The sequence below is a fragment of the Lepisma saccharinum genome, chromosome 1 (genome assembly GCF_977018435.1).
Source record: "Lepisma saccharinum chromosome 1, izLepSacc3.1, whole genome shotgun sequence".
NCBI classification, from domain to species: domain Eukaryota; kingdom Metazoa; phylum Arthropoda; class Insecta; order Zygentoma; family Lepismatidae; genus Lepisma; species Lepisma saccharinum.
Window position 1 is genome coordinate 28,013,935 of NC_139229.1, and position 15,190 is coordinate 28,029,124.

The 15,190-nt window shown below is 38.6% G+C and overlaps 1 protein-coding gene across 1 annotated transcript in view; it reads left to right on the forward strand.

The window, feature by feature from the left end:
* Positions 1–7,815, forward strand: part of LOC146001485 (23 kDa integral membrane protein-like) — a 47,856-nt gene extending 40,041 nt beyond the window's left edge. Inside the window, exons 4-5 of the mRNA XM_083138898.1 lie at positions 4,509–4,682; positions 7,684–7,815. Of these exons, the coding sequence (XP_082995024.1) occupies positions 4,509–4,682; positions 7,684–7,815 (306 nt within the window). The remainder of the gene's footprint in view (positions 1–4,508; positions 4,683–7,683) is intronic.
* Positions 7,816–15,190: the final 7,375 nt, after the last annotated feature.

Genomic DNA, 15,190 nt, shown 5'->3' on the forward strand with positions numbered 1-15,190 from the left:
ACATTGTGCAGTTCTAAATTATGTCTCCTCATCCCTTTTGGGTCCAAATATTTTTCTAAGGATTTTATTTTCAAATACTCTTAATTTATGTTAATCTTTTAAGGTAAGGGACCAATTTTCACATCCATGTAATAATATAGGCAAAGTTACTGTTTTGTATACACAAGAAGATAAAAGTATATGAAGAGAAAAGTAACATGCAATTCCTGAATTAAATCTGCTTTGAATTTCCTCTTTAATATTATTTTCATTTGTTAGCATTACTCCTAAGTACTTGAATTTGGAAATTGATTCAAACGAGTTGTTATCAATAATTAAATTTTGATTATTACCTAACACTTTGTTTCAGCCTGTACGCATATATTTAGTTTTCTCTTTGCTAACTTTCAAACCTATCTAAAAGGTAAAAAAAAAAAGGTAAAGTGTTCCCCTGTGCATAGCACCACGCCATGAAGGCGTATAGGGGGTGTGGGGGTAACGCCCCACACTTTCTTGATCCGGTCATGAGAGGGGGTGATGTGATCAGCATCACGCCCCTGACCGCCTTTACCCCCCAGGGTTTCCCCCAGGTACCCATGTTATTCGACGCTGGGTGTGCGCCGGGGCCGCTTCCACCGTTAGAAAAGTTCCCGGATTTGAACCTATCTATTAGCTGCTTTTTAAAAATATTTTAGCATTATTCTTAATTGTATTTATATCATCCCTTAGTAAGCCTACATCATCTGCATATCCTACTAGCGAAATCAAAAACCTTTTTTCTATGTGGTGGTGTACTCGGCTCCTGCTGCTTAGAGGGCATTGAACCCTCTCTATCCCTTTACATGCATTTTGGCCACTAAACTTGCTTTTTACCTAATCCAGTTAGGAGCTTCTGGTATAGATCGACCACAAGGAAAAAAACCTTGGGACGAAAAGTCCCTGCGCAGCTTCCCTTCTTCCCTCCACCTCCGGACATAAGGAAGCATGGTCCACTCTCCCCCTCCCCTACTCGCCAGGGTACGGTACACAGGAGTCGCGGATCTGCGCAAGTTGTTTTGCTCGTGGTTCCACTATAGTAACCAAGCAATTACCCGCACTTTATATTGAAAGTGGGCTGAAAGCAATCTCCGTCTTGGCCGACTGCATTAATGCTGCTTTCACCATCATTTTCAAAGCAAAGCCTCTAATATTTAGAACAGTTCAAGTTCAGCCAGGAAACCCAGGAAAAAAAATAATAAATACACAAATTTAGCTCAGCAAAAGGTCCTGCTGATTTTAATATTTTAATATTAAAAACATAATAATACATATACCAAACAAAAATGTTTGGTTAAATCACAAAAAAAGTAGAAATTCCTAGGTAAGCTTTTCAGTAGAGTTTGGGGGATGTTTATGCAAATTATCCTTATCCTGCCATTTTTCTTATCTGGCGCGATTCACCAGATATTCCCTTCCTCCCTGCACTGGCTCGATGCACATGCACTGGCATATACTGATGGGGCTACAGCTACCTCTTAAAATTTTGAAAAAAAAATCCAACATTTTCAAATGAAAGCAGTAAATAACTAAGGACAAAGAAACATATCAGTATCCACTTACAATGGCCCTGATTAATATTTTTGAGAGTGGAAAGTTCTAAATATATGAAATGTCTTATTCTGTATCTTGTGCCCCTACAATGCAGCTATGTAGCACTATCCTCCCTTACAATTCCAGCACCCCTCCCTTTACCCTGTGTATACCAGGCTGCACATGTTCTGTGCTTCCAAATGCAGCAATTTGTAATTTTCACAGCTGCTTTAAACACTTATGCACACCTCCTGTCATTAGAACACATACTTTTTATGTTACGGATCTTTCATTTTTATGCAGTTCAATCTTTGCTTGAACATTGGGAGATGCTCTTATATTTTAGCATGGGGCCAATGGGGTAGCTGGGAGGATACTTTGCATATTTATATTGGGCGGATATCACCTCCCTGCACACCCTTCCATTTCGAGCACTGCATCTATGAGGCACATTTCAAAAGAAAGGCCAATAATTTATAAAAAGGGACTGGCAACAGTGATCGGATTGTGCCTACACAGTAACTTCAGCTGGTCCATTGGCAACCTAACAATCATATTTTCACTAGTCAGCTGTTGGTTATCGTGCGAGTTAGAGCATGTTTAAAAATCTGCATGATTAACCCATTAACTGCTGCCGAGCTGTATATAAACTCTCTAAAAATGGGCCTGTTTTGCAAAGCATCTACATATAGACGGTATTTCAAAATTAACGGTTCTGTATTGCCCACTTTTTGGTGCTATTATTAGTCTATGTGGGATATTGGCAATCAAAAAAATCTATTGTTGATGCTTTGTCAGTTTGCAATATGGAATTAGCCATGGTGAGGCTAATTCTCTCACAGCCTCAAATCACTGTGTACCTGGGGGCAGCCCTGGAGGGTAAATGTGGCCAGGGCATGGTGCTGATCACATCACCTCCAAAATGACTTAGATCGAGATTATGTAGTGGGGGTGTGGGGATCTACCCTCACCATAAATGTGCCTTCAAGGCATGTGTTGTATGTAGGGGGAACCTTACCTAATATGGAATGTTTATTTGCGGCAGAGTCATCTATATATAGAGATTGTGTTCCTTAGCTTCATTTTGCAGCAAGTCTTTTTATAGTTAGTTTTTGCATTACTTACGATGACACGAATTTGCAGTTGCATCTTTATATATAGACATTTTCTTTTTTTGGTCGCACTTCTCTTCAACGTCGCCGCAGGGAAGGGGTTAAACAATCCCGCCAGCTGAGAACTATGGTCTGCGATTCAATTTCTTAATGCCAAAGGTCACAATGCTGTGGAAGGTCACAATGCTGTGGAAATTCACCGAGAATTGTGTGAGGTGCATGGCTCAAATGTAATGAGTGAAGGAAAAATACGGCAATTGTGTCCTGCATTCACACCCACCAAAGGCGAAACTCCATCTACACGAAAAGTCATAGCAACTGTGTTCTGTGACCAACAAGGTGTGCTTTTCGTGGATTTCATGGAGCCGGGGAAAACGATCACATCACAGGTGTACTGTGAAACAGTATCAAAACTTAGATATGTCTTGCATAACCGACTACGTGGAATGCTGCTGCACTCTGCAACTGTTCTTATCCATGACAACGCTAGACCACACACTCTCCAGGTGATTGAAAGTTTTGAATGGAAACTTTTTGATCACACCCAGACCTTACACTTTTTGATTATCACATCTTCCTACACATCAAAAAGTGGCTTTCACCTCACCTATTTGAAGAAACTGAGGTGTTGAAAATGGCAGTGAACTTCTATGCAGAGGCTATCAAAAGGCTTGTTCAATGGCACCAAAATTGTTTGGAAATAATGGCGACTATGTTGAGAAATGAAGTAGATATGTACGTGTTCTAACCATTAATACAGCGTTCCTACACTTCTTTTCTTCTTTGATATAATCAATCGGCCCTTATTTTTTAAATGTACCTCGTATGTACCTAGTCTTACCATAAATACTGTCCCAAAGTTGTAAGTAAATAGACACAAAATGGTGAGAGATATTGTAATATCAGAATAACATGAGGTGCATGGATGCATTATGAACCAAAATCACAAATAATTATTCGAAATGGCCACCTTTAGCACTGACACACTTCTGAAGTCTTCGTGGCCACGCATGAATTGAATTACGCAACACATCGACTGAACAATGAGCAACTGCCTTCAGAAGAGACCGACCGCTTTAAACTTTCAATATTGGGATGTCTCTTCTTACAAGCCATCTCCTGAATCTTGGACCACAATTTGTAGTCCAAAGGGTATAGGTCCGGTCTTGCAGAGGGCCAATCTGAAGTGGAAATGAAGTCTGGAACATTTGCTATGAGGGCACGCTCCATTTCTGTGAAAAAGGGGTAAAAACATCAGCCAAAGTGTACCAGCAGACAGTGCTTGAGAGACTATGCAATAATCTTACCGACACCATCTTCCATGGAGAGAACTGGAGCTTCCAGCAGGACTCAGCCCCAGCACACAAAGCACGCACCAACCAGCAGTGGTTGGAGGCAAATGTTCCTGACTTCATTTCCACGTCAGATTGGCCCTCTGCCAGTCCAGACTTAAACCCTTTGGACTACAAATTGTGGTCCAAGCTTCAGGAGATGGCTTGCAAGAAGAGACATCCCAATATTGACAGTTTAAAGCGGTCTCTTCAGAAGGCAGATGCAGAGTTTCCTCTTGATGTGTTGCGTAATTCCATTGATGAGTGGCCACGAAGACTTCAGAAGTGTGTCAGTGCTAAAGGTGGCCATTTCGAATAATTATTTGTGATTTTGGTTCATAATGCATCCATGCACCTCATGTTATTCTGATATTACAATATCTCTCACCATTTTGTGTCTATTTACTTACAACTTTGGGACAGTATTTATGGTAAGACTAGGTAGAACATTCAGGATTTCTACACACTCCATTTTCGCCTTTACATAAAGAAGTTAACATTTCTTTCTCTTTTTTAGTTCCACTGCTGTGGTGTTAGTACTGCTGCAGAATGGCTGCCTCAAGCCCCACCTTCTTCTTGCTTTGGAGACGGAATTTTGTACATCGATGGTTGTTTTCATGCAATGCAAGAAGAAATACAGGATGGAATCATTGCCATTGGAGGAGTTGCAATAGGCTTCATAATTGTCGAGGTATGGTTGTTTTATTGTCATTAGAATCATTAGTTCCTAGTTTTTGTCTAGAACATTTTGTTCTGCGATACAGTGCATATTTCAAAGATAAAAATGACGATACTTACAAATTTTTTTGAGAGATTTGTAAATTGTAATATGGCAAAAGAGGATTATTTTTTCACGACATGCATATTCTAATATGTCAGGGCAGCCCTGATGGATGCGACACTTGCTCATGTTTCCCTGAGATTTTGATGACCAGGAAGGACTCCAAAAGTAGGGGGACTGAGGGGGCTAGGCTGCTCAAGGGACCCAATTTATTGAAGAAAATGACGTTAACTCTACAACTTCTACAACCACTTCATGATAAATCCTAATTTTGTCCACTTTAATTTTACTCATTAGATTTGCTACAAGAAATGTGTTAGAGATCACTAAGTAACAAGTCAAAAGTTCTCTGACCCTTATAAACTAGGGCTAAGCCGATGTATTGGTATTGGTTGAATTTTATTAACCTTTTGGTACCAGACACTTTTTTGCCAGATAAGCCCCGGGTGCCCGGACCAATTTTGAACAAACAGCAGAGTTTTATAAAAATGACTGTAATCGGAGACTAATTGCTGTAGACAGATGAATAATATATCGTTATACATGGAATGAACCATAGATTCGGACCATATAAAATGTATGCACATTCAGCGTATATATGGAGGAAGGGGAGGGGATAAACTGGAAAATTCAAGAATTTTTTTGAAAAATGGGGGTTTCGCCCCCCCCCCCCCACCCTTTCACCTGACAAAAAAAGTACAGGACATTGTCAAAATACACATGGAAATAATAGCTGGAGTGTTAGGAACAAGAAAATAATTGCACTATTATCATATGAACGATAGTACATGACTTGTACCCCCAAAACAAGTGGTCTACATGCCAAACTAACTAACTAACTAACTCTCTAGCCTTCTTAAACCCGAAGGTTCATGGCTGCAGCAACACAGGCCTTCCATCTGTCCCTATCTTGAGCAAGATCTATATACTCTTTTCCATCCCTACCGATTTCCTTTAGGTCCATCTCAACGTTGTCCCTCCATCTTCGTCTTGGCCTTCCTACAGGTCTCTTATCATCTGGTTTCCCAACAAGAATCCTGTAAACTCCTCTTTCCTCTCCCATTCGTGCCACATGGCCTGCCCACCTAAGTCTTCTTCATTTAATTATTCTAATAATATCTGGACATGAATACAAATTATGTAGTTCTAAATTATGTAACCTTCTCCACTCACCTGTCTCCTCATCCCTTTTAGGTCCAAAGATTTTCCTAAGGATCTTATTTTCAAATACTCTCAATCTATGTTCCTCTTTCAATGTAAGGGACCAAGTTTCACACCCATATAATACTACAGGCAAAATTACTGTTTTGTATATTTTAACTTTTAGTTTCTTAGATATTAAACGAGAAGACAAAAGTTTACGAAGAGAGAAGTAACATGCATTTCCTGAATTAAGCCTACTTTTTATTTCCTCTTTAATATAATTTACATTTGTTAATATTACTCCTAAGTATTTGAATTTGGAAACTGGTTCAAACGAGATGTTATCAATAATTAGATTTTGATTATTACCTAACACTTGGTTTCGGCCTGTAAGCATATATTTAGTTTTCTCTTTGTTAACTTCCAAACCTATCTCTTTAGCAGTTTTGAAAAATATTTTAGCATTATTCTTAATTGTATTCACATCATCCCCCAGTAAGTCTACATCATCTGCATATGCTAACAACTGAGTCACACCATTTAATTTTAGTCCTTCTTTAGTTTCTTTTACCTTCCTTACAGCATATTCTAAGGCAAAATTAAAGAGCAATGGAGATAATGCATCTCCTTGTTTTAACCCATCATGAATTGTAAATTTGTCAGACATATTATTACCCACACGAATTTTACTTTCTGTTTCACTGGTGCATATTTTTATCATACTAACAAGCTTCTTAGGTATTCCAAACTCTACTAATATATTATATAATTTATCTCTTTGGACCGAATCATATGCTTTTTTGAAATCAATGAATAGCTGATGGACATTTTGATTATATTCCCACTTTTTTTCAAGTGTCTGTCTGATGTGAAAAATTTGATCTGTAGTTGATCTGTTACGCTTAAATCCACATTGATAATCACCTATAATTTCATTAGCATATGGGGTTAGTCTTGTTAAAAGAATGTTAGACAATATTTTGTATGTTGTTGAGAGTAGAGATATTCCACGGTAATTATTGCAGTTCATTTTATCACCTTTTTTAAACACAGGAACAAGTGGTCTACATGCCACTGACTCTTTTAGAAATAAACAAGACCTGAGTGACTAAAGCACGCCAAATATTGTACTTTCTTGCATGTGCGTCAGCAGTCTATTTTTAGACAATGCAGGTCACATTGCAGCCACTTGAGCTCAACAACAAAGACCTGTTTTCGTGCGTGCCTAAAGTTTATCTTCTGAACTTTAAGACAGAAATTTCGCTACCTCACCAACAGGCCATTACCAGGCAGGGGCCAGGGGGGGCTCAGCCCCCCCTGGAATCGTCGTCAGCCACCTTCCCTTGCATTGTCGTTAGCACCCAGTCATTAGGTAAAACTATTGTATAATTTGTTTGTAGTGACAAGTAAAAATGTAGACAGCGAATATTATGTGCTCATAACTTCATGAAGGGACAAATTCACAGAACGAAGATGAGCTATCACATTCCTTCATCTTGTTTATGAACTGAAGTTAAAGTAGCGGAAAGTACAGGGTGTCTACAAATGATTGAAAGCGGTTTCATGATGTTACTGTACATGTATTATTGAATGTATCACGAAGTAACTTTTCAGTTTTGTAGAGAAACTCAACAAATTTTGTGACACGTTACAAGTTATGGGAGTTTTCTGTTCGCTGTGGCGCTGTTGAGCATATTCGTGACTTTCCGGAACTCCATGCTTTTTGTGCAATCTCAAAATTTAGAGTTTATGGTCACTTGTTCTCCAGCGAACAACCATTACAAAATACGGGTATCTTGACATGTTAGAGACAGACAGTGAGAACTTTATCCACCAGTTGGATGGTGCTCTGCCCCACTTCCATCACGACGTCCACAAAATCTTAACCACCAGAGTATAAAACCCATGTGTCAGCCGTTGTGGGAATGATGATCAACAACTGCTGTCATTGCCTCACGGTGACTTTTTTGTGTGTGGGGTTATGTGAAGGATCTAGTGTTTGTGCGTCCATTACAGAGTGATCTAGCAGAACTGCGGGCTCGTATCATCAGTGCTTTTGATCGAATTGATAGGTACATACATGCTTCATCGCGTTGAATACTTGATTATAAAGTTTATGTCTGCAGAATCACGAAGGGGGCATATCGAACACTTGTAATGTATCACAAAAATTGTTGAGTTTATCTACAAAACTGTAAAGTTACTTCACAATATGTTCAATAATACACGCACAGCAGTAACATCGTGAAACTGCTTCAATCATTTGTAGGCACCCTGTATTTAGTAGGTTGTATAGAGTTTAGAAAGTTCTTGCATAGCAGGGCAGTAGCCAGGCTGAGTCCCCCCTTGACATAGGTAAAACTGTTTTGTACAATTTGTTTGCAGTGAAGAGTGAAACTGTAGACAGCAGATATTATTTTGCTCACAGCTTGGTGAAGGATAAATTCACAGAACATAAACTTCATCTTGTTTATGAGCTGAAGTCGAAGTAGCAGCAAGTATTTAGAAAAGTCTCTAGACTATAGAATGTTCTTTCACAGAGAAGCTTCTTTATCCGTACCTTTGCTGCCCCTGTTGCAGTCTCCCGTTTAGACAGAAATCTGTGACACTGACGTCATCATCCACATTCTTTCCATATCTACATCAAAAGTCAACAGTTCCTAAGTTTTGGGAACGAAGGGAAGTTTTATTCCTTCAGCTGAGGGTGGAATGTACGGTAGGCACTATGATTGAATATTGTGCATTTTTTTGTATGATATAAATATCTGTATCATCAAAAGTAGTGTGTAGTATGTAATAAGAGATGATGTAAATAGCAATTAACACTTCAAGAGATGTTTTAGAAGCTACCTATAGAAAAATGTACTAATTGTGTGATATTTTTAAATTTTATATTAACTTAATGACCCCCCCACACACACACATACAAATAATTTACCTTCTTTTAACATTGTTAAACTTTTGACAAATGGACTTGGTTAACAAAGCCCCTGATAACCTGTGAGCCCCCCCCCCCCCGCCCCGAGATCAATTCTAGCTACGGGCCTGCTCACCAAGTTGTATTAAGGCAAATTTATTTGAATCGACTGACACTAGATCTTTTTATAAATTAATTGACCTAATAGACCCTGTAAACTCTGGATTTAGAGCACCAGTCAGACCAGTCACAAGTCTTGATTGATTGAGTTAAGTGTTTTAAGTCCACTTTATGCACATAAGGCTAATCGGGACTGGACCTACAATTTAAAGTGGGATCTGAACCACTATGTGTATCCAACCTGGGACCATTTGATTACAAGGTGATGACGTTACTACTACAACATCGGAGAGGCCCTACACAAGTCATGAGTTTAGTAAAGAGAGAAATAAATGGTGAGAAGAATTATTACCAACTACATTACAGTTGTTTCAAGACACTTTACACAGTGGTGCAGATCCCACCTTAAACTGTAGGTTCAGTCCCGATTAGCCTGTCTGTGCATAAAGTGGACTTAAACCAATTCAATTTCAGCACTAAAACTGCATACACTTTTACAAAGTCCAAGGATGGCTGTTAATTAAATGCTAGCACATTAACTTTTCATCTTATTTTCTCTTGAATTCATCCTTTTATTTTGGAGAGAAAAGGGGGCATGGGGGAGCAGGGGAATGGGATTAGAAACCACCTCCAAAACAATATCCAGGCTGATCACTTCCAGTGTAGAAGTTCCTTGAAGTCGTCTAAGGCACTACACTATTGATTTGATTTCTTTTAGCTGCAAACTTTTACATTTGGAGTTGACAAGTTTGATTAGTGACATTTTACAAGTCTTACGGATAATTCAACATCTTAACTAATTATACTTTATACTTTTATAATTATATTTTAAGTAATTTTAAACTGAGTTTACCGCAACCATCATGAATTAACTAATTATGATATGGATTGGGTATAAAATTATTTTTGTTGGTGCTGATGTAGTTCTGGTGTCACTAGTTACAACCGTTCAGCACCTTTTTCGCAATGCCGTGACGAGCTATCACCAACCGAGGGAGCAGACCGCATTGAATGTCGCTCTGTCTGAACTTCAATCTGAGCTAATTTTTTTGTCCTTTACACAACACCAGTTCACTCTTTCTGCAAGCTATTGTTTGTAATATAAATTGTGATTGGCTCGCAAGTTCTCGCACAACTTGATTTCCTCCAATCTTACTACTGTTAAAAACCAACATAGCAACAACCCTTGTTCAACATCAAAGAATGCCAAACAAAGTGTTTAGCTGACAGTCATAGTTTTAAGCATTGCTATATGAAAAAAGACCTATACTCTCTCCTGAATGTGGCCGCGGTGGCTCAGTCGGTAACGCATCTGACTACCATGCTAAAGGTCCCGGGTTTGATCCCCGGCCGGTTAAAATCCGGGAACTTTTCTAACGTTGGAAGCGGCCCCGGTGCCCACCCAGCGACGAATAACATGGGTACCTGGGGGGTAAAGGCGGTCAGGGGCATGATGCTGATCACATCACCCCCACTCACGACCGGATCAAGAAAGTGTGGGGCGTTACCCCCCACACCCCCTATACGCCTTCATGGCATGGTGCTAAGCACAGGGTAGCATTTTACTTTACTTTACTTTTTACTTTTACTCTCTCCTGAATAGAAAACAAAATCCCATTGCTTGGTCCATGCATGAAAAGTCTAACTTGATCATTTATTCATGATTGAAAATGAAATCTCAAATGTGAAGCTTGGTGGTACTAAAGTGGTGGTAGTAAACATAGCCTTCATAGCACATAGCAATGCAAAAACTTAACCCTCTACTCTGTCTACAAATCCTTCATCAAAACTAGGGCCTCCCCGATGGCACAGTGGTATGGTCATTGCCTTGTAAACAAGGGGTTCCCGGGATCGATACCCGGTTGAAGCACATAGTGGTTCAGATCCCACTTTAAACTGTAGGCCCAGTCCCGATTAGCCTTACTGTGCATAAAGTGGACTTAAATCATCAAATCAACAATCAATCTACTGTTATGTTCGAACATTTCATGTGACATAACATTTATATGGAGATCAGTAACTAAACATATCATTGCAAACAAGTTAAAAAATGCCCTAGCTTACTCAAGGCCCATCAGCTCTTGTATTTCTATTCTTTTTTTTAACTGGAAATATTGTTATAAGAAATTGAAAGAAAACAACTATATTGTTCCACAGGGTGTTCCCAATGTTTCTGTATTTCTTTTGTTCATAAAATTCATGCAGTGGACATAGGCCCCCACCTCTTTGGGATTGTGTCCTGACATTGCACTATACAGTTGCTTAGCAATGATGATAATTTTTGTAATTATTATAATTACTATATAAATATACATATATAAACAAACTAAAAAGATAAAAAGAAAGAATTTATGCTCATTAAACATACACTTGTGATATTATGTTGCAAGTTTATTGAATGATAAAATGTGTGTGTGATACTTTTGCAATAATTGTTTCTTTTTTTATTAATGATGGTAATTTTTGTAATTATTATACAGGGTGATTATAAAGTCTTTATCCATTTTTGAGAAAATATATTTGAGATTAGAAAAAAATACTGAATGCACTCCCTAGTACACGGTAACACATAATCAACATTGAAAGAAAAAATATCTGAAATAATAAGTGGCGTACAGAAAAAAAATCCATAACAGTCACCTCAAAGTACTTCCACATGAGCACCCTTCACGTCTACACATGTATCCCCACGATGCATCATTTCATCCAACACCTTTGAGACAATTGCCAGTGACATGTTGAGCACAGCATTCTGGATATGTTGAGAGAGGTGTTCTTTACCCCATACACCTGTGATCTGATGTACCCCATGCAAAAAAGTCAAGAGGTTTGAGATCCAGAGATTGTGGTGCCCATATGCATTGTGATTCCCTACTAATCCACCTACGTGGAAATGTAGCATCCAAGTATGCACGAACAGTTTTTCCGAAGTGAGGTGGAGCTCCATCCTGTTGAAACCCACGGTTTGCAAGATGTCATCCTTCTCCAATAGTGGTTGAAGGAACAATTGCAGCATATCGAGATACTCACTGCCTGTCACTGTGTTCTGCGAAGAAGAACTGGCCGTATACCTTGCACTTCGTGAGCCCCAACAACATATTGACTTTGGGGGTGTTTTGTTCCCATTGGAGGACCTCATGTGGCTGTTCATTAGCCGGTACTCTGCAGTTGTGTCGGTTGACAGTTCCACATGTGGAAGGAGGCTTCATCACTAAAAAACACGTGTACCATCAAATCGTCCTCTCCACTGCCTGTAACAGCTCTGCATACATTATTTCATGACCAGCATAGTCCTCCCTTTCTAACTTGTGCACCTTGAAGGTGGTATGGTGGTTTTTTAAGGGTGTAATAGTCGGTTGTGGTAAAGTCAGCTCCAGGCTTAGCCTTCTCTTTGATGGTTTTGGGCTTCTGGTGATGGCATCTTCTATCTATTGCAGTTTCGGCTGCTACACTGGGCCTTCCAAAACATTTAGCACAGTGCATAGTACCTATTTACTTGAATTTTTGAACCAGTAGCCTGATATTAGCCCTGGTTGCAGTAGGTTGAAATTTCCTTTCGAAAGTTGCCTGGACGTCTTTGAAGCTTGATACCTGCAAATGTCCACACACCACAGCAATTCTCTCTTCTACAGTCAGCATCTTTCACATCACCCACAAAAAAAGAGGAAATCAGCAGTTTACATAAAAATGGATAGAAGCTTTATAATCACCCTGTATAACTGCACCTATATAAACAACAAAGGAAACAATGTTTCAATAACAAAACAGTTTCTTGAATTTTAGTGATAAAAAATGTGTGGGTCTCCGAGCTCCTTCCCCTCTCAGGTAAGAAAGTTCCTTGTATGGCATGGGCAAGCTAGGGTTAAGTTCAAAAACTTAAATCAGTTGCTTCATTTCAATGCTTTGTTCTCAAATATGTAATAACCAGCCATTCACGTTCTCTTGTTTTTCTTTTCCAAATGTTACAGCTTGTTGGGATTGCATTGGCATGCTGTTTGATTTCGGCCTTCAAAGAACCATCTGAGTTACCCCGTTTCAGTACAAAGTCATGAATTATATGGATCAGCAAAATCTATACTGTCATTTTCCCTCATTTTCATCGACTAGTGTTAGTTACCATAATTATAAACAAAAAAAATACTTATTAAAAAAAATACTAATTATGAGGCAAGGATCGTGCTCGTGAGTGACAAGTGCATTTATACTGAACACAAATTTACCACTAAATATCTCCAGTGGAAATCAGGTATGGAACAATGTATTTCAATTGAAGTAGGATTTTTGTTTTATATAACTATGCATTTTCTGTGTACTGTTCATATTTCAGTAAGCTGATTGACATTTCATAAAAATCACTGTCTTTTTTGTGCATACAATTGAAAATAAACTCCCGTTAATTTTTTCAGTTCTTTTTTTTTTTTGTTTGTTTTGTTTTGTTGTGTACAAATTTGACATGATGGGAGTTTTAAAATCAAGACTTTGTAGTGCTGTAGAGTACAAAAGTTTCCAAAAAATTGAGATTGCTATCTTTATTAGACACACTTTGTACAGTTTATTGTCTATCCCAGAGGTTGTCGAACTCCCTAAGGTATGGAGGCACTTCCGAGAGTTGGAAATACATGCTGAATTACCAAGAGTGGAATGAAATATTCATGCTAATTTCTTAAAAACTTATTCTTATTAACCAGTGGATAGAGCCTCACGTGCATGTGTAGCCTCTCTGGATAAGGGTGCGTCTTTCAAACTTGCACGATGAACAAAAAAATTGTAGAGATATGAAATCACCCCCCTCCTCCCAGAATGACAGGGTGTTTACCGAAGGTGAAATGTATACATTGTACCTCCCACGAACCCAAGTGGTTAGTGCTCTCGCCTTTGGTGCGAGTGGTTCCGGGTTTAATTCCCTGTTGGTGCTCCCAAAATTTCTTGAGTAAAAAAATAATAACAATGTATAAGAAAAGCAGTGTTGTCAGCTTACACAAAAAAACCCAGAAAATCGTTTCTAGCTGGATTGACAGGAACAAAAGAAAATACCATTCTTTGAGGACATGTAGTCCCATCCTCCAGTTTTGGGAAAAAATACTGACAATATGCAAATTTTAGAAAATCATAATTTTAAGTGTCCCACACTATGGCCATGCGGTCTATGGTGTCAGGCTTCAAGCTACATGATGCATTCTGATTCGAGTCTCCTGGGTGGAAGCGTAACAACTTTTCTCCCAAGATTTCGTCCAGTGTAAGGGGATCGGTGGCTATGAATGAGTAACGTAACCCGGTAATGGAAATTTACAATGACTGGGGATTTGTTGTCACCCTGTAACTGGTTGGCGATCGCCCACCTCTGCTGAGGAATGTAGGAGAGAAGCCAGTAGTTGGTAGGTAGGCCTTGGCCCACAAGGGCTGTTGCACCATGTGTTATTATTATTATTAGGTAATTTTGGAAATTGGACATCTCCTGCTTGCTGGACCTCTAATTGTAACCTATTGTTAACATTTTTTTGTTATAATTATTACATGTAAATTAAACCATATCAGCAAAAAGTGATGGTTGAAGAGTAATATATCATTCATAAGTTATATCCCAAAATGTTCATAAGGAAAACATTTTCAAATTGTGTTGGTGGTGGTTTCATACATTTGCTAAAGTTTTAATATTCACATTTACTAGTTTCCAAGATACTGACAAACCACTTTAGGCTGATTGTTGTCACATCTCAACAGACAGTCCAACTGAGTTAATTTATGTTGTGATGTGATGGTTAGAAGGAGGAGGGCAGCATCAAAATACTACACATTGTTCTCAAGTTCAAGTTACATGGAGAACAAGAGATCATAAAAATTGTTAACCATTCACAATAAATTATAGCATAAAAAGGCCACAATAGGCACTATCACCATTTGCACTATAAAATCTTTCCAAATGGTCTAATTTTTCTTTGAATTGTGAACATCAAACTATTTTTACTATATCGTATAGGAACAACAATAGGCATTTGCCCAAGATTCATAGGTCTAGACATCAGATATAAACGCATAGGTCAAGTGGACTTGTGGCATTTCAAAAATTCACTTAAGAGGGGCTCAAAAATTTTAAATTGAAAAAGGTGATTAGTGACCCTTTGTTGGATAGGTCTATAATTCATTCAGAAACTATGAACTTACACTAATTCAGTCATAAAACAAAAATGCTTGTGCAAATCTAGCAAAGTTTAGCAATGCTTCACTAATCAGCACATTA